Here is a 27,021-nt window from a genome sequence, read left to right on the forward strand (position 1 = left end):
TATAAGAAATCTTAAAAACATAGAGGATTTTTATACAGTTAGGTTTGAAGAGATTTTTAAAGAAAAAGTATGAAAGAATTCATGGATTTTAAATTTATAATTAGTTGATAATTTATTTTCCCCTCTTTCACACTGTGTACGTGTGTGCAAAAAGAATTAGAATTTGATGTTCATTTTAGCTAAATTTATTGGAAATCTTACTTGTAATGATCTATCATAATAAGTTCACATAGTAGTACACTTATGATATGTTTATTTTATCTAATGTTACTAATTTCAAAAACTAAATAAGCAAATAATATTTTCATGTTTTATGTTTTATATTGATTTAATTTCTTTGTTAATTCTTTACTTTATCTATGTGATTATTTAAATGCCATAAACACATATAAAAGATTCAAGTGAAAGCAGGTGATCAATTATTAATTTATGAAAAAAATCATATACATGACACTAAAATAACACTAACACTGGGGCAAAAAATGTACACTTAGTGTATTTTATTAAAAATAAATGAACAAATAAAAGGGAAAAAATAAAAGGGAAAATGTAGTATAACCCAATGTAATTCCAGGTTTTTATTTATATCATATTATATGTATATATATATATATATATATACATACAACCAAGTCAATTAATAAGCCAATTCGTAACGAATGGGTTTGGCTCCAAATGAACTTGGACCTAACACTACATGGGTCCTAACACCAAAGGAACCTAATTCCGTGTCAACGTGAATCCGCAGGGATGTTATGCTGGTGGCGTAGCATGGCAAACGATGGATGACCATGAGTTTTCTCCATCGCAGTTCAGCTGACAAACTATTCAAAATTCCCAGGGCCTGCTTGTTCCGATCCTCACAACGTTACAGTTCCCCTCTCACCAACTTCATTCCTCCTTTGTTAAGAATTCTCGGCCTCGCTCGATTTGTTCTCAATCTTCTGAATTGATGGAGTACTGCTAGGGTTTCAGTTCCTAGAAGAAAATAACTCATACACTCGCTTTCCGTGCTTTTCGTGCACGTTTCGATTTGGTTGGCCTTTCTGAGTGAAGTTGATGCTATTGCGCGGTGTTTTTATTTTTTTTATGTTTTTTACGGTTAAATCAGAATTTGAGATATCGGTGGTTGGATTTCTTGGCGAGGTCTCGATGGCACGCACTTGAGGATATTGAAGAGGTTTTGGTGGGACGAGAGTCGATTTACATGTAGTTAGTTCGTGAATGGCCTCAGAGTGATTCTGGCTTTAGAGCAGAGGAATCAATCGGGGATTTGTCGTGTTGTTTTTTGAAGTTGCATGCAAGTTTTAATCCTCGAAGGAATGATAATAGCATTGTACGAAGTATGCAGTGAGGCCGCCTGTTACGGGTAAATATCGGATGCACAGTGTATTTTTAGGAACCGCGGGTGGACCGGTAGGCGTGATTACATGGATTGTGTCTGAAATAATGTTTGTCCGCTATCTTTGACGACATCGTTTGCGAGATTAGACTGGACTAGCGTGAATGCAGCAGTAGAGCAGATGTTCTTTTGTTTGTGAATTTGAGTAGAGGAGATCTTGAAGAAACAGAAGGAGTTCAGCCATGGACGTGGGATCCGCGGCCGCTTTATATGCTGGTTCAGTGTTGGTGAAGAAGACGTTCGAGGCTGTGGCGCAACGTTCGCTTTCGTCTCTTTTCACACGTCTTAACGTGCGCTTTCGTGGCCAGATTGAGCTTCAGGTTTTTGGCTGCCTTCATCTTCTTTGTGCGTGATTTATTTATCCCGTGCCGTAATTGTGTGTGAATGCGCTGCTTCAGTATTTGGTTTTGTTTCAGTATTACATTGAAAAGAGATTTTATGCCTTTTACTTTGTCCGACTGTTGTGGGATATGGTATTTTGAACTTGAGTGGGTAGTGGTGAAGCTCACCTCCTTCACGTGGATTTTTACTAACAGTCTGTTCTTGGCAGCTCCAATTGCTGCAGAAGGAACTTGAATCTCGACTACAGGCGAGTCGGTGGACCCACGTTTGGATTGTGCTTGGTGTAGTGTTTGTCAGACTATCTCTTCATGCGCTCAATGTGGCGACTTATCAATAAAGGACTTGAAGTTCCTCCGATTCTGCTGTTGTTGCAGTTATAAATTTGTCATTCGTCTAAAATCAATCTGCTCTGTCTTCGTCGTAAAGTGCATTCCATGTATTTGTTGCAGCAGTTGAATAATACTTACACGAGATCAGTTCGTAGAACTCCTGTTCCAAGGAGCTGTCAAAGGCATGCCGCACTGAACCTTCATCTTTCTCAATCGATTTGCAGGTGTTGAGCTTACCAGTCGACATGTGTGTGCAGTATGTACTTCATGGGAATACAGCACTTCAGGTGCGTGTATGCGATTGCTATCTTTGAGTCTCCATTCTGCCCTAAAGTTGACCTGGTTGCGAAGGTAAGTGGCATCAGGGAACTTAGAAACACTATAATATGTTGCTATTAGGAAATCATTGACTATCCTGTGATTTTCTGTGTTGATTAGTAAAAGATTCTTACTGTGGGTTGGACTGGAACTAGGGTGCACTGGACATGGCAATTCGTGTCATTAACGATATTGTGAGCTTTCAAGAAGAGCTCGAGGCACAAGCATATAACGAGGTGAGTAATTGGTGCTCTTACAGTTGGTTTAAGAATCCCAAGGATGAATGGTTTCCGGAACGGTATGTGGTGCTAATTTTAAAAATTGATTTGTTTGCTCTTTTGTAGAGCATTGTGAAAACTTCCCAAGCTGATGCAGTCGCCCGGCTACAGGGTTTCATGACACGGTATGTCCACGTGTGCACGGCTTCTTCATCAGTGAAGCTATGAAATCTCTAGGGGTTGATATGTGCTCTTGATGGTCGCAGATTATATTATAGCTGGTTCTAGTTGTCTGTGCATGTCACAAGTATTCTTTTTGTGATTGTAGGTTGGACTCAATCTTGCCATATCTTTCTATGGCAGTCAATGCTGTGTCTCTTCTAAGAGTAGCAGACTCAGGCTTGTCGCCTTCACGACTCATGCAGGCTAGTCATTTGGTGAGAATTTGCAACTTCATTCCAAATATTTTGGATTAGACCGATTTAAAAATAAAACAAAGATCTTGATCTAGTATATTGATAGAAGTGTTCACTATTTTCCGTGATGCAGAAAACGTCATATCGGTAGTATTAAGGTTCTCAGTTATCTGCTCTGTAAATTGTCCATGAACGACAGATTCGTACAGCTAATGACAGGGAAGGAACTGTAATAAGTTTTCGTGCTAAAATGTACAAGTACGAGACAAAACTGACGTTGCCACGGTGGCAAGAGAAAATGATGAGATGCTGCGTATCTCTGAAGCAAGCTGTTGCTATGCCTGGTTTGGGAAGTACTGAGTTTGTGCTTTCTATCACCAATGTAAGTGCAGTATTTCTTCAAATTGGAAAGAGAGATTTTATTGCTGAATGCTTTATACATTTGTGAACCCGTTTAGGGTTTCTTATAAAAAGTACTTTGCATAATGACTACCAGGAAGAAGAATCTGAATCTGGAGACATCCTTATGTGCATTTGCCTTCCAGTATCGCATGTCTCTGCTGTTGGTCTGTCCTTTTTCCTTCTTGAACGAGCTTTTTGGCTAGTCCTTTTATTCAAAAGCTCCGCATTCTTTTTAACCATGTGAATTTCCTAATTTGAGCGAGCATCATGTCTGGATATGATCCCGTTGCAATCTTGTTGGTTTCATCAAGTTCAAGGCAACTTCATCTGTAAGAGATGCAATTGCTCGTTTTTATTACTAGTCTACGAATTTGCTTTAAACTCCCCTCTGGTTTTTATGGAAATCGAACAGTTTCATCATATATGTTAAGATTTGGGTGTATGTGTGGTGGGTGCCAGGCTCATGCACATTGCATGTTCTTGGACTTGGTGAGCACGAGTTAGAAGCTGTTTTGCTGGTAGACGCGGTGGTTTCTTCTGGATCTGTCGCGGAGATTGCTAAGGATAGCTCTGCAAGCAGTTCTCTTTTGGTACGTTTTCCCTCTTTGAGTTGCAGATTTGAGTATAACTTGAAATGGAGCTAGACAGTATTTTCGTGCAATTCGGTCTGCTAGTGTATCTGTTGAAATTAAATTCTGCATTCTTTATACTTTTTGATTAAGTCCATTGAGTTCCTGAAGTCAGAAACCGACTTGGTTGTTTTTGGTGTTCGGACTAGTCTCCGTCATGCTTGCATCAGAGCGTATCATTGAGGACGTGCTTGGATAGGGTAGAGTAGGTGGATGGACGAGAGCTTAATGTTTGTATCCGTATTTTGTATCTGAAACCACACCTTGGTGATTTGCAGGAATCGAACCACTATGCATTCCAGGTATATTGGTCCCCTACATAAAGTAGTATGAAATTAAGGACATGGTGTAAGTTGAGGGAACACATTGAAGTGCCTTTCTATTCTTTGGTTTTGTCTATGGAGCAGTGTGGTTTTGGAGAGATAATCTTGCAGTTTTACATGCATTCAAGTGTAATGACCTGACTACGGTTCTGCATTAATTTGTGGGTATTGTTGATGTTTTTAGGCCCTAAAAATTGTTATTTTCCATGGACTGGGGTATGGGCGTGAATACGTGTGTTGTCTCTGTGTATATTAAAGCATGTTGATTTTACAGTGTATCGAAGGTGAAAATGATGCTGGTAACGAGGACGATGCTAGAGGCCATGATGGAAATCCTAGTCATGATGGTCAAGAAAGTGATACTTTGGAGCTGGAGTCAACATTTGGGTCGAAGGTGTACAAGTTGGGGATGTTGGAGGTGAGTCTCCAGATACACTAAGTAATTGAATGTCTTTCAAGTGATTTTCTATTCTTTTTGTGTCAAATTCAAATCCTGGATGCAAGAACCCAATTCCTTGATTTGAAAATTTAGTTTGTAATCGAATGCACATTCATCTTGCTTATCTAAGTTTCACTTATCCTATGATTCAAAATGTAACTGATTGATTTGTGCAGTACGCCTTGAGACTATGTATGCTACAAATGAAGGAAGAGAAGGAGCACTGGCTACTATCTGATGAGCGGATTCGACTCTTCTTTGAAGATCCAAGGTAAATTACCGATAATTTTCTGATTGTATGTACCGTCGTGTAACATTTCCAGATAGCGGTCTTCTGTTGGGTGGAAATTCCAATACAAAACCTTTTTTTAGAATGGTGCTTTTTATTTGCTAGTATATATATATATATATACAAATAAAATTATCCAGTTGATTGTTTTGTTTATTCATGGCTAGAATGACGAGTATGGATTTTGAAGTTTGAATAGACGTTTTCATTTGTTGCAGGTACATTAGCGAGCCTGCGGGTATATCCCAGAAGACTAGATCTGGAAGTGTGAAGATACCGAGTGGCTTTCGAACACCCACACCAAGGAAAGGAGACTCAGTTAGATCTTTAAATAGTAGGACATCAGTTGGACCCAAGGTAGCACCAAGGATTATCGGTTCAAGATCGAACATCTCTGAATTGTTTTATGACTTAAAACTGGAAAGTCCTGGTGGTTCTGGTTCAAGTTGAGGAGATTCCTGATGGAGGAAGTTAAGATGCTCAGTCTAGGGTGGAATCCAGTTCTTGACGGGCGACTGTAAATGCTCCGTGCGAATTGGACGGGAGTGTTCATCACTGGTCCTATGTAACTAGCAGGACTGCTTAAATAACCTTGGTGAGTACATCTTCAATAAATCAGAGCAGGTACCTATCATGTTCCGCAGTTTTGAAGTCTAGACAACGATGGTGGTCGCAATTTACTAAGATGAGCTTTCGAAGAACCGTCAGACAGATTCAGAGTATGGGCGGCATGACTTGACAAAGAACAGGCTGCGCCCCAACTTCCTAGCTGACGGTGCTGATGCAACATTCTCAACTCTTCCCAACCCTGATATTTTAAATTCCATGGTCAAATCCATGGTTAAATGTTATGATTGATGTAAAAATGTTGGAAAGCATCGACGTAACTTATGACTGCTAACGTTTGATGTGTACGGCGTGTAATGTTTTTGTCTTGAACGTTAGCTTGTTCTGAATGTGTATGCCCAACAAACCAGACGTTGGTTTTTCTCCACGGTCACTTGAATGATGATTTACAACAGGTTGTAACATCATGCCCTCTGCAGGGTGTGGAATGTAGTCAGCAAAGTTTTGCACCAGTCGACTGCAAATCTAAGACCAGAACTTATCCATCGAATTCATCAGTCAGTCAGTGCGAGCCAGGAATTCCCCTGAACCCTTACTGACATAAGAAGATTTACGAACTGGGTTGCTTGCGGGGTGTTCCATCCTTTTTAGTAGTGATCATGAAGGCGCAAGGGTATCAGTGGTACCACCGACGTTGCCAGCTGAATGCGATTTTGGACTGACCTGCCCAGTTGCATATCCCACGAAAGTAACTGCAGTACACTACGAAAAGAAACAGTCATCTAACTCTATAGATGTTGAAAGCCTTCTCACAGGAAGAGTCACCATTTTATTTTATTTAGGGAGTTTTTTCAGTACCCTTAGAGTAACTTGCTTCATTCGTGTTGAATTTCATTGAAGACGTAAGAAAAAACCAATAAACAACCATAGACAATATCAAGGAGAAAGTAGATTGAATATTAATTTCTATAAACAACGTTATGCTTTTGAATCTAATAATTAGTAATAAGCATAAAATTAAGAAAAAATGCTTATAATCCTCTTGAATGTTGGTCGTTTTTCTTCTCCAATCTTGATGTCAATCTTCTAATGTTAATAGATTCTTTTTGAATTATTTACTTATTCTCAAAACTTGCATAAATTTTGGAAACTAAGTCAACTATGAAAAAATAAAAAATAATTTTAATCCAACTAGCATATTGCTCAAAACCATAGGAATCTTTATTGACTTTCAAAATCCATCTATTGAAAACCTAACTCATTTGAATTTTTATTTCTTTTGATTTGACTTTCCAATTTAAATCAATTAAATAACAAACATCCAACACAAATATATTCACAATTCCAAAAAAAATTACTTAAAAATCTTCTTAAAAATTTATATAATTCATCAAAATGTATATTCTTTTTTATTCTACAAAAAACAAAGTTACCAAAGATAATTATAACTTTGCAAAGCTCTAATAAAGTCATTATCTACTCATATCCTTCAAATCTAATGTTTTCAAAAATTCTATCAAATTTGTTCTTCTACCTTACTTTTTAATTAACAAAAGAATCTTTCATTTGCTGTAAGTGCACAATTTTATACATCATAAGTTGATTCCAACTTTGATTCACAATTGACCTTCTTTAGGTATCAGTCTAAGGTTTTTAGGTAATTTTTGAATGCCACTCTTTACTTTCAACTCTTTATTTACATATTTGCATCATATTTTTTTCTATTTTGTATCAAAAAATTATATTAGTAAATCTCATAATTATAAGAGATTTATTATCTATTTTTATATTATTATTTTAATTCATTGTGTATGAATATCAAAAATAAATATTAAAATGATTTCATAAGAAATATTTTAAAGTTTTCTTGTCTTAAAATAAAACAATTCTTTTTGGAAGATCTTGTTTCAAATATTTGTATAAAAAATTATCTTGAAAAAAATAATAAAACTAACTTTATGAATAAAAAATTGATATATTATTTTTAATAGAATATAAACTATTAACAAATAATTGAATAGGTTTCTTGCTATTAGTAAATCTTGCTTGTAATAAATATCAAGGACATAAATTGTCACTATAAAGAAAATAAAAAATAAAAATATAAGAAAAGAAGAAATAGTTACAAGATAGAAAAGAACTAAAATAGCTTTTGTCAAATACAAAGAGATTAGAAAGTCTTAAACTAAGACTAGAAATACAAAAAAAGTATTGATAAGACTAAGGATGGCCTTAGTCTTCTTTATATATATATATACTAGTTGTGAAGAAGGTCTTGTAAAAGCATCTTAAGAACCACAAGGCATGTGACTTAAAAAATTAATTATAAATTGCTTCCAATGTGGCTTTTCAAAAGTAGAAAACTTGTTGCACAAGTTTTAATGGCCACATGGCATATCTATAAAAGTCTAAACATCTAATTTGTATCTATAAAACTTTCTCAAAACTTCTTTAAAAAAATATTATCTTTCTAACATACTTCTACTAACTTCTATTTATTCCTCTTTACTTAAGTATTATAAATATCTGTTATATAATCTCCACTTTTAGGCTAGAAGTTCCATAAGGAATATTCAATTTGTTTCATAAGTTGATAAAGTTCAAGATCCATTGTTGTATTATAACATGGCTATTGGATAAAAGAAATAAAAGAAATATTGTATTATAAAATGGCTTTATTAAAAATATAATAAAATTTTATTTTAGAAAATAAATAAAAGTTAGGAAGGTAGTAAAAATAATATTGTTGTTTTTTTGTTTTTGTTTTGTTTTGTTTTGTTTTTTTTTTTTTTGTCATAAACAGCTTTTGCTTACCTTGTAGGACCATAAAGAAGACCAAACAAAGTAAGATCAAGTTTTCATGGTATTATTTGGAGAAAACACCAATCAACCAAGAGGCACCTGCTGCGCTTGCTCCGAAATTGCAAAATGTATGAAGTGCAAATTTCATCACTACAATCCCAGTTTCCTTCAACTACTCCTCATCCTTCAATACCTCCGAGTGCAACACGGCATTGTGGTTGTGGTATCCATTGCTTTGCAGAGCCAGTGTGGTGTAGATGTGGTGTGGTGTAGTTGTGGTGTAGTTGCGGTGTGGTGTAGGGTTGTCCATGGCAGATGCAACCGGGCCTTGCCAGTGCAGACAGTATTAGTACAGCTCTCCAAGTGAATGCAAGCAAGCGATGATGGCGGTGCCTGGCAATAAGTGAGATAGGAGGAGGAGACAAAGAGGTGGCTGCTGCTGCTGTTGCAAGTGTAGTGCTGATGCTGCTGGAGATGGTGGTGGTGATGGTGTGCGTGCATACATGTGTCCCTGAGGACGACGGCGCCAATGTCGAGACAAGTCTTGGCCAGAGGTTTCGCAGACTCCGAGGCGTTGTATAACCACTCAGTCAGGGCGGTACCACCGGAAGCGTGATGCTGAGTGTGAGGAAGCGATCCATCTCTTCTCTCTCTCACAATCAAACTTATTTGGAGGGAGGACAAGTCAGCTGAAGCTTCTTCTTCTTTTAGCACCCTGCCTGCCTGCCTGCGTGTATGCCAAACCTGTTTGTTTGTTTTGTCTTCATCGGGAACCAAGGGGATCACCCTCAGTGGGAAGAGGGGGGGGGGGGGGGTTGTCTTCAGAGGTCCGGCTTGACTTGGATCTGCGGTGGTCCTCGCCACCGTTACAGATTCTCCCCTTTCGAAGAGTTTCCTCTGGTTTCTAGTTTGACACTGAGTTTCACAGGCACTAGGCTGTGCAGGTCTAAACGACTGGTATTATGTGACAATAGTGAGCGGTGATCTATTTTTTCTTTATTCAAGCATATGGTTGCCGTGTGTAAAAAAGAATGGATAGAGGGGATAAAAGCAGGTCCGTTCGTAACGCAGATTGGGGCCTGACAGCCAGTAGTTGAGATACCTACAACTATGTTAATGCCGTCCCCTTCAGTCAGTGGGATAAGTTAATGTTCGCCTCCATGTTAGTACAAGTTAAGCTCCGCCCTCATCATATTTGGCAGTACTGCAGCTGATGGACCGATTCCAATGAGCGCACTCAGAGGAGAGTCAGGGTCGTAGATGCAGATCACAAAATAGACCTCCAGGGCGGCTCCCACCATAATTTAAAACTTGGATTCAATGAAGCACGCTTTGGTGGACAAGCCCCCAGACTCAACCGCGTGGATGAAAACCGCCGCAGCGGAATTTCATCTGCGGGCTGAAGATCGTGGGGCAGCGGGCCATGCACTGAACTCTTCTTCTGCGAAAGACACATTTTCCAATTGTAGCTGACTCGTCCTGGTGAGGCTCTGCTTATCAGCACTACTGCGTCTCGAAGTCGGGGAATCAAACTGTGGGGGCCAGCAGGGGCGAGTGCGCTGGCAAATGTGGCTGCAATCCTATGTTCACCTTCTTCATACTCCCTTCCACCTTTTGACCCATGAGACTCACTCATCCCTCTTTCGCCCTGGGGTTGGGGGAAAATATTGAAGATCTGCCCGCAGCCTTCGAACTGGATGAACATGGATTTTCCAAAGATCATTCCCCCGATTGCTCAGTCTGGGAGTGGATTCGCCCCAGCCCCTTGAAGCAGGGCTGAACTTACCTGCTATTGATTGAGTTCTGCATCCTTGAACCGCATCAACTGATAATCGGAATCATCAACTCTGGTCGGGGCCCAGCACCTGCTCAAATGCAGCTACCAGCCTAGTTTCCTAACCCAGCGTTCCTGAACGATGACTGAACGCCACATTCACAAACACGACACCCTGAAACAAAGCTTCTAATAAAAAGTACTGGTGCTCGCTCATATCTCATTACCTGATCCATCTCAAATCTGCAGCTACTCTGACTTGCGGACACAAGCGCACTTCAACTCTCCAGTCTTGGATTCAGGGCCCAAAACCCCCTGTACTGGTGCTCCCTTTTCTCAGTGTTCCTGCTGGACGGAGCTCGCCGCGCCGCTTAGCCTTCATGAAAAGCGGGGAAAAAGAAAATACACCGCAGCAGTTCTATATGTCGTAGTTCTCTTGTCTCACTTCCAGGGGGGGATCGTTTCCATCTGCAAATGAGCCAGCAGTATTCAGCAGCAGGTGGCGTTTTCCTAGAGTTTCCATTCTGTACTCCACGCACATGTCAAACACACAACCAAGGCTGTCTTAAATCCAATGCTTCCAAGCATTAAACCGAAACTGCTCTGGGTAAGCGAGCAAGTCGTGGCACGAGTGGGTGTGTATCTGTGTGAGGCTTTTTTTTCTGGCTGTGTATCTGTGTCTGTTTGTACGCATCATGGCAGAGAGTACTCACCTTGCTTGTCGAATGAGGACCAGAGCACACTCATGAGAAGCGTACTGCAGTCAACTGCGGCAACGTATTGCTGGCTATAGCGCCTTCGCCACCTGATCAGCTTGAAAAGCACCTGCTGCTGCATCGAAAGTTGAGCTCAGCATTGCAAGCAAGCAAGTGCTACTACTACTACTACTCCTCCTGGTAACACTAGCTGTAGCACAAGGAGACACCCAGAAGCTCCAAGATATGAAGCTGGAGAAGGCAATCTATTTTTCCTTTATTGCTTCTAGCCCTGGTGTTGCAATGGAATGGACTAAAGGTGCACAGATTTCGAGCTATAGCTGCTCATCTGCCGTTATAGAGAGACTTTACATCTGATGGATTAAACCCAGTTGAGAACCTGCACAATGCCCTGCTCTCAGTTGTCATTGCACATCAAAAATGCTGCAGTTTATTATGGATTGCTTCCTTCAATTGGCAGGCAGATGATGCGAACTAATGTTTGGTGATTACTTGTTTGCCATTGTGCATTCACAATTTATCTTCGCTCATCTCGTGGTTGTTGATACGTACGCTTGTTTCACTTTCTGCTAATTTTATATATATATATATATATATATGTGTGTGTGTGTATAGATTTATTTGTTTGATTGTGTGTGGGGTGTATTTTATTGTTTTGGAATATTGGAATTTTTGTTGTTGATATAAATTTGAAAAGGTTAATTATGGGTTAACTTACATCTACAACACTTAGGCAAATTATATCTGCAATTTCAAAAAATAAAGTCTTTACAAGTTAACTTATTGCACTTGAAAGTTAAAGATATATTCTCTATTAAATGTAATATATAAGAAGATTATTTTTAAGCTTATTGGCAAAATGGTAATGTGTGAAAATTGAAGCTATAGAATCATATTGCAATTTTAATAACAAGATTAAAATCTTTCATCTTAGAACAAATGCTTATGACTAAATTTAAATATTAGTCATTATATGAACTTTAAAATTATTAGATGTGGTTAATTAGATTAATTCTTATTATTTAAAATAAAAATAATTATATATTTATAATATATATATATATATATTTAAATCAAATGATATGTTTTTAAATATATTGATATGCATAATTTTAAAAAATATTCTAGGCTTTTTAATTATTAAAATAATAAAATTAAAAAACCACCACATGAATTTATTTATTTATTTTTAATTAGAAATTATAAAATCACAAATAAAATATAAATAAAAATACATAATAATAAAAAAATAACATCTACTTCTTTCATTAAAAAATAAATATTATCTATAGATTAAACTGAGAAGATTATATATATATTTATATAATTTAATTTATAATAATTATTTAATTATGGATATTTTTACATAAAACGTAATAATTTAAAAATAATTTTAATAATTTTTTAAAATATATAAATATAATTTATTATAAAAATCTTAATTGTTATTTATTTAAACATGAGGTGGTGTTAATTGCTTTCTTCTTAATATGTTTAGTTTCTCCATTAATTTGAGAATGAAAAGTTAAAGATAATTTTATATAATCTTTTAATGTATTGAAAATTATTCTCCAATATATTAACACAAATTAAGATTCTCAATTATATACAACATAAATTTAAAGTTTTTAATATATATATATATATATATATATATATATATATATATATATATATATATATATATTGTTTTTGTTGTTTCTTGATTTGTGATAGATTTTGTACAAGATATAAAATATGTCATTTTAGTTAGAAAATCCATTATCATAGAATTAAAAGTATGTACTAAAATTTATTGAAACAAAAGACCAATGTTATTTTAAAGTTGGTAGAAGTTGAAGAAGCCCATAAAGTTGATGATCTAGAATCTTTGCTTTAGAATAAGATTCACAAGATTGAATAAATACTTTGACATCTTTTTATATTTGAAGCCACCAAAAATCTCTTAAGATAGGCTCTAAAGTTTTATTACATCCAAAATGTCATACTATTGGAAAATCATATTGTGCTTGTAATACATGTAATTGTACTTGATATTTTGGAATATATAAACATATTTTATAATAAAGAAGATTATTATGGAATCCAAATTTTCTAGAGTTATTATAAAAAATATTTTCAATACAAAAAATAAAAGAATCTATTAACAATCATATAAAAGCTTCATCAATAAAAGCAATGTCAACTAATTTTTTTGACTTAATGACTCAAATATTTTTTTAGAATAATATGTAATAATAAATATATATTGTAATAAAGACATGATTTAATAAAATTAGTAATAATTTAAAAAATATGCTAACATGAAAAATTCAAGGTTATTATGATTGGTTTAAAATTTAATTATATAAAAAGTATTTTCTAGGTAGTGATGCCAATTACAAAAGAAATCTGTAAAACAAAATTTTCTATGTTATAGATTTTATGATTAATTTTTTATTTTTAAGAATATTTTTGAATAAAAAATAATAGAATAAAATCTATTAATTACATCAATTTTTAATATAACTCCATCTAATATTAAGTCAAATGATTTTTTTCCATAAAAAAGTATCTATATATATTAAAAATTTAGACTATATAAAATAAGACCTAATATGAAAGTTATTATTAAACCTTCATATATTGTTTCTATATCTTTATCACATTCTAATTTGTCTTTAAAAGTTAAGTATCAATAAAAAACGAAACTTGAAAGAAATTTTTGATAAATATTTAACAATAATTTATAAATTCTAAAAATCATATACTATCATGTGTTATCTTTGCAATTGTCTAATCTATGATTGAATGAACCTTCTTAGAATCTATTTACAAATCAACCTTTGTAATACTATATTTTAATAAATTTACATGAATTATGTGAAATAGATATATTTTTTTTATCTTAATTGAAGTTCCATATCTCTAATTATTTATAACATAAGGCAATTCCATTGTTTATAATATTTTATATTATAAAAATAAATAAAAATATTATCTAAAAACATGAGATAAAACAATTTAGAAATTAACAAAATATGTCATTAATCAAATATTAGAAAGAAATTGGAAGATTTTTATATCAAAAGATACAATATTATATTCAATATAGCTATATTTAATGTATAATTTAATTAATTATTTTTTAAAATATACACTAAATTTTAGGCTTACTATAGATCTATTTTAATATATATTTTACCTATATTTAATTGATTAAAGAGTTTTTAGATCAAAAGTAAGGAATATTAATTATTATTGGTCAATTTGTTGAATCCATCATTATGTCAAGGACAAGAACTTGATGAAAAAACAGTTCAGACAAGTAAGCCTTCACTCAAAGAAAAGTAACAAAATATGAATAATAAGTATGTATATTGAAAAGAGAAACTAGAATGGCTATTGCCAAAAGACAAGAAAACTAGAGACCCTTGAAACTAGACTAGAAGCAAGAAAGGAGTTGACAAGAGTGAAGAAGCCTTCACTCTTATCTCTATATATATTATCTAACTAGGGGCTACGTGGCGACGTTCTATAGGACCTCCAATATGTGTTGACTTTGTAGGACACATGCCTTGACTTACAAGGCAAGTTTTTCTACGTGTGGGCCACATAGTTAGCTTGATCTTCAAGCTAACAACATGTGTGGCACATGGCCAACTTGTTGACCACGTTTCTAATCCAAAAAGTCAATTAAAGACACCTATGAAGTCAAAGCAGCATCTAAGAAGTTTTTAGGAAGCTTTTATATTAAATATTATAGAATTAACTTACTTTTATCTACTTTTATTTACTTCTACCTATTTCTATATGTAATTATTAACTTACATGATTATGGCCGTGACATTACCCCTTCTTTTAGAGACGAGTTCCATGAGAAGCGGTCATCATATGTTGAGGAAATCTATGATGCGACGAATTGTATTCGCCACATACTCTGATCTCTGTTCTCTTCGAAGATGATTGATAGGGCCTCTCAACCATCGGTAGTGTCTCATACCAGGGCGGGAAGACCACCCAGTTATTTGATCATTGTTGAGGCCTTCGTAACTTCCTTCGAATAGAATATTCGGAACACCATCAGGAGTTGTTCCTACCTCTAGCAAAATCACCAAACATCGAGAGTCCCTTCCCAAATCGTGATACCAAACGCGTTGTATCTCACCATCTGTTCGAGGAAGAACATGTCGTTCTTGAAGATCTTCATCTCGATTGCGTCATCTTGAAGGTTGTGACAATCGTAATGTCTCGTCCGGCAGGTCAGCAAACGAAGGTTCTTGAGTTGAATCCGCTGGTTGTTGGCTCTCCATCTAATTAGCATCACAAATGCAAAGAAGTTACAAACAAGGATAGGAAATTGAATGTTATCTTGCCTCAATCTTGTCTCTTTTATAAGAGAGATTTTCATCTTGGTTTTGATGGATGTCGTTGATGAAAAACTTTGACTTTAGCTGATGTATTTGCTAGATTCCTGGATGGCTCCCATGTGCGTTCACTAATATCATATCCGCGCCAATGAACAAGATATTTCAGCTTATTTCGGCGCCGCCTTGAGTCTAATATCTCTTCCACCTCAAATTCTTCATTATTATCTACTTCTATAGGAGGCGGTGGCATTTGTCTTCTTCCTTGTATATCCACTGTCTTATATGGTTCAAGAAGAGACACGTGGAATACATGATGGATCTTCATTGACTCCGGTAGATGTAACCGATATGCAACTGGGTTGATCTGTTCAGAAACAGAAAAAGGGCCAAGCCTACGATAGTCCAACTTGTCACAAGGTCGAGTAGTCTTGATATTGCGACGAAGTAGCCATACCTTATCACCCACGTTGATTTGTGATTGCTCCTTACGATATAGATCTGCGTTTATCTTTTGTCGTTCTTGAGCTTCCTTCAATTGCGTCTTCATTATTGCATGTAACCCTGACAACCGATTTGCCATATCTTCTGCTGCAGGATTATCAACTTTTGAAAAATCAAAAGTATCAAGTCGTGGATGATAGCCATAATTGGCAAAGAAAGGTGTTTGTTGCATGGAAGAATGTACCATATTATTATAAGCAAACTCTGCCAATGGCAGAAGGGTTGTCCAATCATCTTGTTGGTAGTTGATAGTACACCTTAAATATTGCTCCAAGACTTGGTTTACGCGCTCTGTTTGTCCATCAGTTTGAGGATGGAAAGCCGAAGATAGCTTTATGTCCACTTTTAAAATCTTGAAAAGGGTCCTCCAAAATCTTGACACAAATTGAGTTCCCCTATCCGATATGATATCTTTAGGTAATCCATGATAGCGATAGATATTATCAATGAAAAGCTTAGCTGTTTCTTCACCTGTGATAGATTTTGTACATGGCACAAAATGTGCCATCTTGGTGAAACGATCTACTATCACAAATATAGAATCATAAGATCTTGAGCTTGGAAGATCTGTGATGAAATCCATAGAAACAGAAAACCATGGTTGTTCTGGTATAGGTAATGGCTGAAGAAGTCCGTAAGGTCGATGACGAGGAATTTTTGATCTTGAACAAATATCACATGATTGTACAAAGTCTTTGACTGACTTCCACATTTGTGGCCACCAAAAATCTCTTGATATGAGTTCCAAAGTCTTATTATATCCAAAGTGCCCTGCTGTTGGAAAGTCATGACGTGCTTGAAGAACACGTAAACGTGCTTCTCCTTCTGGAACATATAGGCGTCCTTCAAAATATAATAGATTATTCTTGAACTCGAACTTAGAAGGATCATGAGACTTGGAAGAATTATTCTCGATATAAAAAACAAGAGGATCTGAGGACATACTGGACTGGATTTGCTTGACAAAAGTTGAATCAACAGTCAATGTTGATTTCATTGCTTGGAGATGAAATTGCTCCGGTTTCAAGAGGACCGTTCTTTGTTGCTCAAAAGCTGCATCTCCTTCTTTTGGTGCAAAATAAGAACGTCTAGATAGGGCATCAGACAAACCTTGTTGTTTTCCTGGCCAATAAGTGATAATGAACTCAAATCTTGACCAAGATATACTCCAACGAACTTGACGACGATTCAACACGCGTGCTGACATGAAATATTCGAGGTTCTTGTGATCTGTATACACAGTGACTGGATTAGAAGCGCCTTCTAGATAATGACACCATTCTTGAAAGGAATCCACGATCGCAAGAAGTTCTTTATCGTGGATCTCATAATTGATCTCGGCTGCTGAGAATTTTATTGAATGAAAAGCTATCGGATGAAGTTTGTCATCTGTTCCCATTTGTGATAAAATTACACCCAAGGCAAAATCTGATGCATCTGTTTCCATAAAAAATACCTTAGAAAAGTCAACACGATATAAGACTGGTGCAGAGACAAACGATGTCTTCAAGGCTTCAAATGCTGCTTCCGCTTCTTGATTCCATTGGAATTTATCTTTACTAGTCAAGCGTGCAAGTAGAGCTGCAACTCGTGAGAAATCTTTGATGAAGATCCGATAATAATTGACAAATCCCAAGAAACATTGGACATCTCTTACTGTCCTTGGAATCTTCCAATCCATGATTGTTTGGACTTTCTTAGAATCTATCATGAGACCATCATTTGAAATGATGTATCCTAAAAAGTCAACTTGAGTAGTGTGAAATACACACTTTTCCATCTTGGCATACAATCCTGCATCTCTAAGTTTTTGTAATACTTGACGAACATGTATTTCATGTTCTTCGACGTTCTTAGAATAGATCAGGATATCGTCTAGATAGCAGACGACAAAATTGTCTAAGAATTCACGAAATACATCATTCATGACATGTTGAAAAGCAGCTGGTGCATTCGTGAGTCCAAAGGGCATGACATTATATTCGAAATGTCCATACCTGGTTCGAAACGCAGTCTTCCATTCATCTCCTTCTTTGATCCGTACTAGATTATATGCTCCTCTTAGATCTATTTTTGTATAGATCTTAGCTTGATTCAATTGGTCAAGGAGTCCTGATATCAAAGGTAATGGATACCTGTTCTTGATTGTGATCTTGTTGAGTCCTCGATAATCAACACACATTCGTAAAGATCCATCTTTTTTCTTTACGAATAGAATTGGAGCTCCTGCTGGAGATTTTGAATGGCGTATGAAATTCTTCGCTAAATTCTCGTCAATATATGTCTTAAGTTCAGCCATCTCATCTTGCGATAAACTGTAAATTGGTCCAAATAGTGGCTGAGTTCCTTCCTTGAGGTCGATTGAACAATCATATAGGCGATGCTCAGGAAGAATATCTGCATTCTTTTTCTCAAAAACGTCTTGATACTCCTGATATTGACTTGGAATGCTACTTGAAGTCTTTACGTTTTCAAAAATAGGTGCAGCATAAATAGCAAAAGTTGATCCTTCTTTTGCTGCGTGTATAAATACTTTTACACCTATCAGTACGGGTTTTACTATACTAGACTTATAATTTTTTACTTGGTTGGTAGAACTATTAATAATACTTTGGAAAAAGTCAAGTTTATGCGAATTCCAATCTATTCGAGGGTTATATTTTTCTAGCAAGGATAAACCTAAAATAACTGGATTGGACGGGGATTTAATTATGTTAAAAGCTATGTAGCTATCATGACCGTCTATTGTTACTTTTATAGGATGAGTTTCATGAGTGACATCTCCAGAAGACAAGGGACGACCATCTATGACTTCTACATGTACTGGTTTAGGTTTCTGTATAAAGGATATTTTACGACTTTTAACAAATTGTTCATCTAAAAAACATGCTGAGGCTCCCGAATCTAATAAAGCAGAGGCTTTGTAATTCTTAGGTCCTAAATATAAGTCTATTATAAAACAAGGAGAGGGTTCTGAGGAGAGGATAGGACCTTCATTAGGAATTGTACAAGGTTCCAGCTGCACGGTCCCTATTGTAGCTGGACGAATCCGTTTTCTGACATATTGTCTTCTTTGACCGTCGTACCCCTCATTTTATAGTTGCGTCTTTTCTTTGGACAATGTTGAGCAGTGTGCTTAGGTTCTCCGCAATATAAACATAATCCTTCTTGACGACGACGAATCTTTTCTTGCTCAGTTAGGGGTTTAAAACGTACCGCGTCAATTTGCATGTCTTCTACTTCCAAATGTACGTTTGGCAAAGATGTTGATGTTGCCATTGAGTAATAACGTTGAGGTTCCCGTGAATGATTCTCGGATCGAAATTCGAAAAGTCGATTATCACATTTTACCGCAAAATCGATTGCTTGACTCAAAGTTTGAGGATCAAGTAAGTTGAGCATCAATTTCTTTACTTCGTATTGCAATCCTTAAAGAAATTGACTGATGAGTGCAGCATCATCCCACTTGATGTCAATTATAAGTTGTCAAAATTGTGAAGCATATACTGTTACTGAGCAATTTTTTTATCGCAGAATTCGGATCTTATTTGTTGCAACACGAGTTGCATCGTATTGACCATACATAGATCGAAACTCCGCCAAAAAAGCTTCCAAATTATCCAATATTGGATTTCGTTGTTCAAGAAAAGACGAAAACCACGATAATGCAGAACCAGAAAGTAGAGTGCCAATAAACCTGACTTGTGATCTTGGAGTTGGATAGCTTTGCGGTTGAAGTTCAATTACCAATTGTACTTGATTGATGAACCCTCGAAACTTTGATCTCGTACCATCAAATTTCTCAGGTAAGGCAATTCTTGGTTCTCTAGTGCTTATAGGGTGTTGTACAATTGGAGAAAGAACGTGATTTGTTGTAGATGTTGAAGCAGCTCCGATCATCTCTATATCCCCACTTTCTGCTATTCTTGTTCTTTCTTGTGTTGGCGAATTGAGTTGATGCATCGCAAGCATTAACTCCCTCATTTGCTCTTGCATTTGTGCCATTGCACTCTTCATTTCAACAAGCTCTGCCATAATGACACTAAGAAGAAAAATTTGTTTGATATTGCTCAAGACAAAAGAAAAGAAAGACTTGATAACAAAGAAGATACTAAGAACAATATCAGTTTAGAAGTGGGTAATCCGCAAACTTCTAATACGCTTATGTCTTGTCAAGAGAAAGGGGTAATCCACTCTTACTCAAGAAAAAACAAAGCTCTGATATTGTAAGTGTACTCTTGTCAATCTGTCAAGGACAAGAACTTGATGAAAAAACAGTTCAGACAAGTAAGCCTTCACTCAAAGAAAAGTAACAAAATATGAATAATAAGTATGTATATTGAAAAGAGAAACTAGAATGGCTATTGCCAAAAGACAAGAAAACTAGAGACCCTTGAAACTAGACTAGAAGCAAGAAAGGAGTTGACAAGAGTGAAGAAGCCTTCACTCTTATTTCTATATATATTATCTAACTAGGGGCTACGTGGCGACGTTCTATAGGACCTCCAATATGTGTTGACTTTGTAGGACACATGCCTTGACTTACAAGGCAAGTTTTTCTACGTGTGGGCCACATAGTTAGCTTGATCTTCAAGCTAACAACATGTGTGGCACATGGCCAACTTGTTGACCACGTTTCTAATCCAAAAAGTCAATTAAAGATACCTATGAAGTCAAAGCAGCGTCTAGGAAGTTTTTAGGAAGCTTTTATATTAAATATTATAGAATTAACTTACTTTTATCTACTTTTATTTACTTCTACCTATTTCTATATGTAATTATTAACTTACATGATTATAGCCGTGACACATTAGCTAACTATAATTGCAAGGATCCATATTTTTTTCTTCATTGAAAATATTAATATATTTGCAAAATATTTTGAATGTTAAAGAAAATTTCCTATAATATTTTTATCAATATATTCCAACTAATTTTTTTTGCAACAAGTTGTAAATTAGTCCAAATAGTAGTTAATTTCTTTCTTAAAGATTGATTGCACAATCATAAGATCAATGTGTATCACGAACATATATAGTGACTCAAAAAATTGTTTCAATGTTGACATATTTTGGAAAGAATGGTTTATTATAGATGAATTGTAGTGAATAATGACACGTGGTTTATATAGCAAATAAAGTACTCTTTTATAGCTACCAAATGAGCCTAGAATGAAAAGAATCCATTAGATAATTGCGGAGCTATGATCAATCTAATTTGAAGTAGTATGGAAATAATTTTTAGAGTGTCATGTCTAATTTTTGGATTCTATCAATTACTCAACATTCTATCATCATCAAATTTATTATTAAAATATTATTACTAATCTAATGACATCATTAATACTTACTAGTAGCTGTAAAAGCACCATTCTTAATCAAAAATTTTGGCATGGATATATTCCAAATTACCACATTTTAGGACCTTCTAAAATCTTCTGAAATTTTCTAAAACCTTCTAAATACTTATAGAATCTTCCACAATCTTTTAAAAAATTCTATAGGCTTCTAAAAGCCTCTTTAGATTTCTAGAAGCTTCTTTAGACTTCTAAAAACTTCCATAGAAAGTACCATAGACTTCTATAATCTTCATTATAATATAAATAGGAGTCTTTGGAACCACTTATGCTATCAATGTTATTCTTCGTCTTTAATCTTGACATATTTCTTTGTCAAATTCTTATATCCGTGACAATTCCTTGAACAACTATGAAACATATTCCCTGCTCTCTCCAAGACAACATCACATTTACTCTTCTTCATTTTCAAAAATCTTATGGCCAAAGTACTTTTGAACTTGGCTATAATAAAGCTATTATATCTAAGGTAAGAAAAAAGATTATTTTTAATAGGAAGAACTTTAAGTTAGGCAGACCAAAGAAACTCACTATAGTAGATGAAAGGGCAATCATTTGCCAAATCAACACTAAAAAGATTGAAAACACTGTTGAAGTTGCTAAAATTTTTAACAATATTATCAATAATCTTATATCAATCCATACCATTTGAAATGTTCTTAAGAAATGGAATATGAAAGCCATAGTGAAGAAAAGAAAGCCACTACTATCTATCTACAATTAGAAACAATGCTTGGATTTTGCTGTGAAGTACAAGAAATGGATTGTGAAGGATTGAAAGAGATTTATTTAATCAAATGAGATAAAAATCAATAGATTTGGATTAGATGGCAGAAAGTGGTTGTGGAAACAAAAGGGTCAATTCTTGCTTGACAAAAAGATCCAAAAAATAGTTAAGCATGGAGATGAAAATATAATGGTATGGAAATTATATGGGATAAAATGAAATTAGAAGGATGGCAAAAGTTGAGGGGAAGATAAATGCCAAACAATTTGTAAAAGAATTTGAAAAAAACTTGTTTCCTAGCATTGAAGAATTTGACATTTCTAAAGAAGAGGTGATTTTTTAGCAAGATAATGATCCTAAGTATAACTCAAAGCTAGCATGAAAGTGGTTTGATTATGATGGGATTAAAGTAATGGATTGGCTTGATCAGTCTCAAGATCTTAATTCCATTGAACACCTTTGGGAGCACCTCAAATACCAGTTCAATACCTAGAAAATAAAATCAAAGGGAGTTTGGAAATTATGGGAAAGAATGGCTACGGAATAGAATAATATTGAAGAAATTTTGTACCAAAATTTAATAGAAATTATGCCTAGGAAGTTAGAAGCAATTATCAAGGCCAAAGTACTGATATATAATTGGATACCACATTCAAAAAAATATTTCAATACTGTTCCAAATTGGATTGGTTATAGCTTTACATTAACTTCATAGATTTTTTTTTAACTTGGGCTCATTTGGTAGCTATGAAGGAGTACTTTATTTTCTCTACAAACCATATATCATTATTCACTACAATTCATTTGTAATATACCATTCTTTTCAAAACATATCAACATTAAAACTATTTTTTGAGTCACTATATATTAATAATTATTTAGATTGTAGACTTAGGTAGAAATAAGTAGAAGTTAGTAAATTTAAAAATATCTAGTAAAATAGCTTCTTAGAAGCTTTATAAACACAAACTTGATTTTTCAAGTATTAGTAAGTAATTGGTAGGTTGAAAACTTGGCAAACAAGTTAGCTATATGTTAGACATGTTGGTCAGTTATTCTATAAGTTGGTCATGTGGTGTATATGTTAGCAACTTGCTTTGTAAATTAGACATATATCTTGTAAGTTGGACTTGTATTAAATGACCTATAAAATGTTGATGTGTACTCTCCTATTTAGATAGTATATATAGAGGCAAGAATAAGACCTTCTTCACTCTTAATGACTTTCTTGTTCTTAACTTTGTTTCAAAAATCTCTAGTCGTTTTGTATTTGGTAATAACTATTCTAATTTCTATCGTATATTTTTTTTTAATATATCTACTTTCTCTCTTTAAATATTATAAGAGTATATTACTTTTGTAAAATCTTTTTTTGATTCATGTCTTTAATAATATATTAGCAATATATCAATTTTTTTTTAAAAAAGAAATCTCCATATTACGTATGTTTTTTTAAGATTCTATTGTAACTTTTATTTGAATAAAGACTTGGTGCTATATAAATGACAAAAATATATATTGCAACTTAAAAAAATGATCCAATAAATAAAATTTGAGATTATTTGATAGAATTTAGATTAAATATTAAAATAATTTTTTATAATTTCTAATAAATATCAAGATAATACATTTAAATCAAAGACAACTAAATTTTATCAGATTTAATAATATGTTGAATGTTGTTGAAGATAATGTTGGATATTTAATCTCTTAATTCTACTTTTGAAGTCTTCATTGCTTTGAAAGTATATAAATTTATTGCAATACAAATTTTCTATCTACAAAACATGCTTAGATTCTAATAGCTAAAAGTTCTTGAGTAAAAAATTCATAATTTGAAGTTGGAATGAATATAAGATAGTTAAAAAAAGATATAGGCTTCAATAGTGGTATGAGATGTATTTTATGGTTGTAGTTTAGATTTGTTCAACAACAATGATCATACTGTAATTAGATGTCTCTATTTTTTTTTGACTTTTTTATATTTAAATTTGCACTCCTTGTTCTAAATCATATTGTTTGATATGATAGTCTTGTACTTTGTGATTCAATTTTTTACATTATAAATACAATTTGCTACAATAGCATAATTTTATTTATTTATTTTATAGTATTCATTGCCTAAATTAAGTTATATTCATTTGAATAGAATTTAGCATTGATAAATAGATTTTTAAGAACTTAAAAGTTTTTTTATTCTTTAATTTGTTCTTCTTCATCAAAAGTTTGTTCTTGGCACCTTTTAAAGTATTAATTGTTGCATGCAATTGCTTAAATGCTAAATTATTCCAATCAATTAGCTTTTGGCATTGCTAAAAATAAATTTTAGACATAGTCTTTTAAATTATATAGAAATGAATTAATAAAAGCTTTATTGTTCTAATCCATATTGTAAGAAACTTGTTGGAATTTGATAGCATAGATAGCATTTGAATGTAATCTTTATTGCATACATTAGAGCTTTATTTTTACTATTTTTTTTAAAAAATTTCTTTCTAAAAGTGGTTGTAAATACTTCTACAAATGACTTTAGATTGTACCAAAGTTAAAAACTCTTCTTTATAAAAAGTGAAAATTAAATAAATAGATAACTAAAAAAATAAATACATAACTATCAATCTTATTTAAATGATTTTATTTAGATATTAAAAAAAATATTTTAAAAAAAATAAAATGTTATAAAATCTTTAAAATTTTGATTTTTTAAATTAAGCTTCTTTAGCTCAGTAATAATTGGCTAATTTATGATTATACTAGCAAAATTTATAGAAATAACTTATGAAATTGATCTAGTAATTTTTCCTTTAATTTGCACAACTTCTTAGTATAAAGATTGGACCTCATTGTTGATTTCTTATACAGGCATAGAAAGGGTACTTCTATAGTTGAAGTTGCTAATTTGTGAGATTTTTGCTCAAATAATTTTTAAAACTCATAAAGATTTATGATAGTTACAAAAATATTGTCACTTCTACTAAATATAGTATCTATAGTTTTTTTTTTTTTTTAATATTAATACTAAGAAAAATTAAGAAATGTACAAGTTAAACTAAAAGAAGATAATCTATAATTATTATTATCAAATAAAATTTTCTATAATAAGATTTAGTCCATTATTTTTTAAAAATAAATTAATGTTAGAAAAAAATTATTAGTTCAAAGATGAACAATTTAAAATCTTTAAAAATACAAAAATAAATCTTAGAAGTAGAATAATCTACTTTCTTTTTAAACAAAATAATTATAAAATATTAATAGTATTATTAAATTATCAATGATAAAATCCAAAAGACAACACACTCATGCATTAATAAATACGAAAGAAAGTAAGGTAAGAAGAATTATTTATACAATAGAAAAGAACCAAAAAAGCTATTGCTAAATACAAATAAATTCAAAAATCTTAAATTAAGACTAGAAACATACAAAAAGTGTTGATAAGACTTAGCCTGGTTTTAGACTTGCTTCTATATATACTATAGCTATAAAAAAATAAAAATAAAAATAAAAAAATAAATTTTGTAGAAGCTTTTTAAGGACTACAAAGCATATGGCCCAAGTGTCTAGTTACAGGTTGCTTTTGAGGAATCTTTCTAAAAGTAAGAAACTTGTGGTACAATTTCAATAGTTTCAATATTTATATATAAAATTTTAAATATCAAATCCTCATCAAGGAAACATACATATATTTATGTTTTAATCTTAAAATACTGTTGTTAATTATAAATTATATAGAAAACATCTTACTTTATATTTAATTATAGATAAAAAAAATTGGTAAGTTTTTTAATTTGTAAATTGAATATGTATATCATACTGAGATTCATAATTCATAGACTAAATGATTTAAAATAAATACATTATTATTAAAAAAATAAAGAACCTATTATCTAGTCTAATCAATATATTAGTCAAGATACAAGTATTTGTTTTATACTATCTTTATAAACCAAAACTAATGCATCAATAGAAAAATAATTATTAAAAATAAGTAATATAAATAAGATATCTTATAAAGATACTAATTGTTAAGATATAAGTAAGATTAAAAGAGATGCTGAATTGAAGAACATTAATATTTTCTTATTTTTATAAGTAAAGTCTTATCTTTATATTTCTTAATTTTTTTAATAGATCTTTTGTTGGCACAATGTTAGACCAACAACAATACTTGTTACAATCTTTATGATTACATAAATGGCTTTAAGATAGAATTGGATTTTTTAAGTGTGACCTAAGATATTATTATAAAAAGACATCATGTAAATATTAAAGTATTTATTTATTTAAATTTAATTTCCTATCATTAAACATTATAGTTTATATTTTTAATTTTGATTCTTTTTACCAACATGATTTCAACTTCAAAAGAAAGTTGAATTCTGTACAATTTGATATTTTATTTCTATTTCATTTGTTTCACTTGTGCAATTTTTTCATTCACAACTTTTAAAACAGACACAAACTTCAAACCAAAAATTATGTTAAACTAAAAAATTATTTAATTAAACTAACAATGTTATATCTACTTTCAATACTTTATTAAAAAAAGCATTCAACTGTTTTTGTGCATAAGAGACATCAGAAATGCAAGAACTTTTATTACAGTTAACATAAGCTTTGTGTAATTCCACTTCGTCACTTCCATCACAATATACATATTTAGTCAATGAAAAATCTCAACATTTAAACAACAAAATATAACCTCACAAGATGCCTCAATTCAGAAATCGCTAACAACGCAAGCAAGCAAAAGAAAGTCACAATGCATACAAAGTGGAAGCTCCGGAGCAACCAGAAGTGCAAAGCAATGCAACGGCGATGGTGGTGGTGCGGAGAACTGCCAAGCACTGCAAGCACGACGAGCGATGAGTAACAACAACAACAACAACAAGAGGCAGCAGCATTGCATGGAAACAAGGAAGCAAATATAGAAGGGAGAAGGGCAGCGGTGTGAGCTCCAGATGAGCCACCGCCCACACGGTGTCAGTGAACCAGACAGGTGGGTGACTAGATCACGGCCGCCAAGCAATGCCCGGCTTTGATTTCGTGGATTATTTGCAGAGAGGCATCGAGAGCTGTGCGAACACCCTGGTCACATCGACTCAGCAGCACTCGAGTC

General features: G+C 33.5%; 1 protein-coding gene and 1 long non-coding RNA gene across 4 annotated transcripts; one reads left to right on the plus strand and one right to left on the minus strand.

Annotated features, from left to right (window-relative positions):
• Positions 1 to 791: 791 nt before the first annotated feature.
• LOC112276111 (uncharacterized) lies at positions 792 to 5,958 on the plus strand. 3 transcript variants are annotated; one of them, XM_024507143.3, is made up of 13 exons: positions 792 to 1,722; positions 1,953 to 1,991; positions 2,298 to 2,360; positions 2,547 to 2,627; positions 2,736 to 2,794; positions 2,938 to 3,046; positions 3,225 to 3,407; positions 3,522 to 3,591; positions 3,887 to 4,017; positions 4,335 to 4,358; positions 4,654 to 4,797; positions 4,995 to 5,089; positions 5,326 to 5,958. In XM_024507143.3, the coding sequence occupies exons 1-13, from the start codon at positions 1,585 to 1,587 to the stop codon at positions 5,555 to 5,557; spliced, it is 1,368 nt and encodes a 455-aa protein (XP_024362911.1). In that variant the 5' UTR covers positions 792 to 1,584; the 3' UTR covers positions 5,558 to 5,958. The 3 variants fall into 3 exon arrangements, with proteins under 3 accessions (XP_024362911.1, XP_024362912.1, XP_024362913.1); XM_024507144.3 differs by having other exon boundaries at positions 2,331 to 2,360; XM_024507145.3 differs by having other exon boundaries at positions 802 to 1,722; positions 2,331 to 2,424.
• Positions 5,959 to 9,452: 3,494 nt separating this feature from the next.
• Positions 9,453 to 11,097, minus strand: LOC149986487 (uncharacterized). The gene is made up of 2 exons (XR_016500360.1): positions 10,964 to 11,097; positions 9,453 to 10,718 (listed from the first exon to the last, which is right to left on the minus strand). It is a non-coding gene; the product is annotated as an uncharacterized LOC149986487 (long non-coding RNA).
• Positions 11,098 to 27,021: the final 15,924 nt, after the last annotated feature.

The sequence above is a fragment of the Physcomitrium patens genome, chromosome 23 (assembly GCF_059467195.1).
Source record: "Physcomitrium patens ecotype Gransden chromosome 23, ASM5946719v1, whole genome shotgun sequence".
NCBI classification, from domain to species: Eukaryota; Viridiplantae; Streptophyta; class Bryopsida; order Funariales; family Funariaceae; genus Physcomitrium; species Physcomitrium patens.

What these genes read in the sequence shown, in the direction of transcription:
- LOC112276111 (XM_024507143.3), top strand. Translation starts at nt 1,585, where the DNA reads ATGGACGTGGGATCCGCGGCCGCTTTATATGCTGGTTCAGTGTTGGTG. An exon ending in GTGGCCAGATTGAGCTTCAG is followed by an intron (nt 1,723 to 1,952) that starts GTTTTTGGCTGC and finishes TGTTCTTGGCAG; the next exon opens with CTCCAATTGCTGCAGAAGGA. An exon ending in CTACAGGGTTTCATGACACG is followed by an intron (nt 2,795 to 2,937) that starts GTATGTCCACGT and finishes TTGTGATTGTAG; the next exon opens with GTTGGACTCAATCTTGCCAT.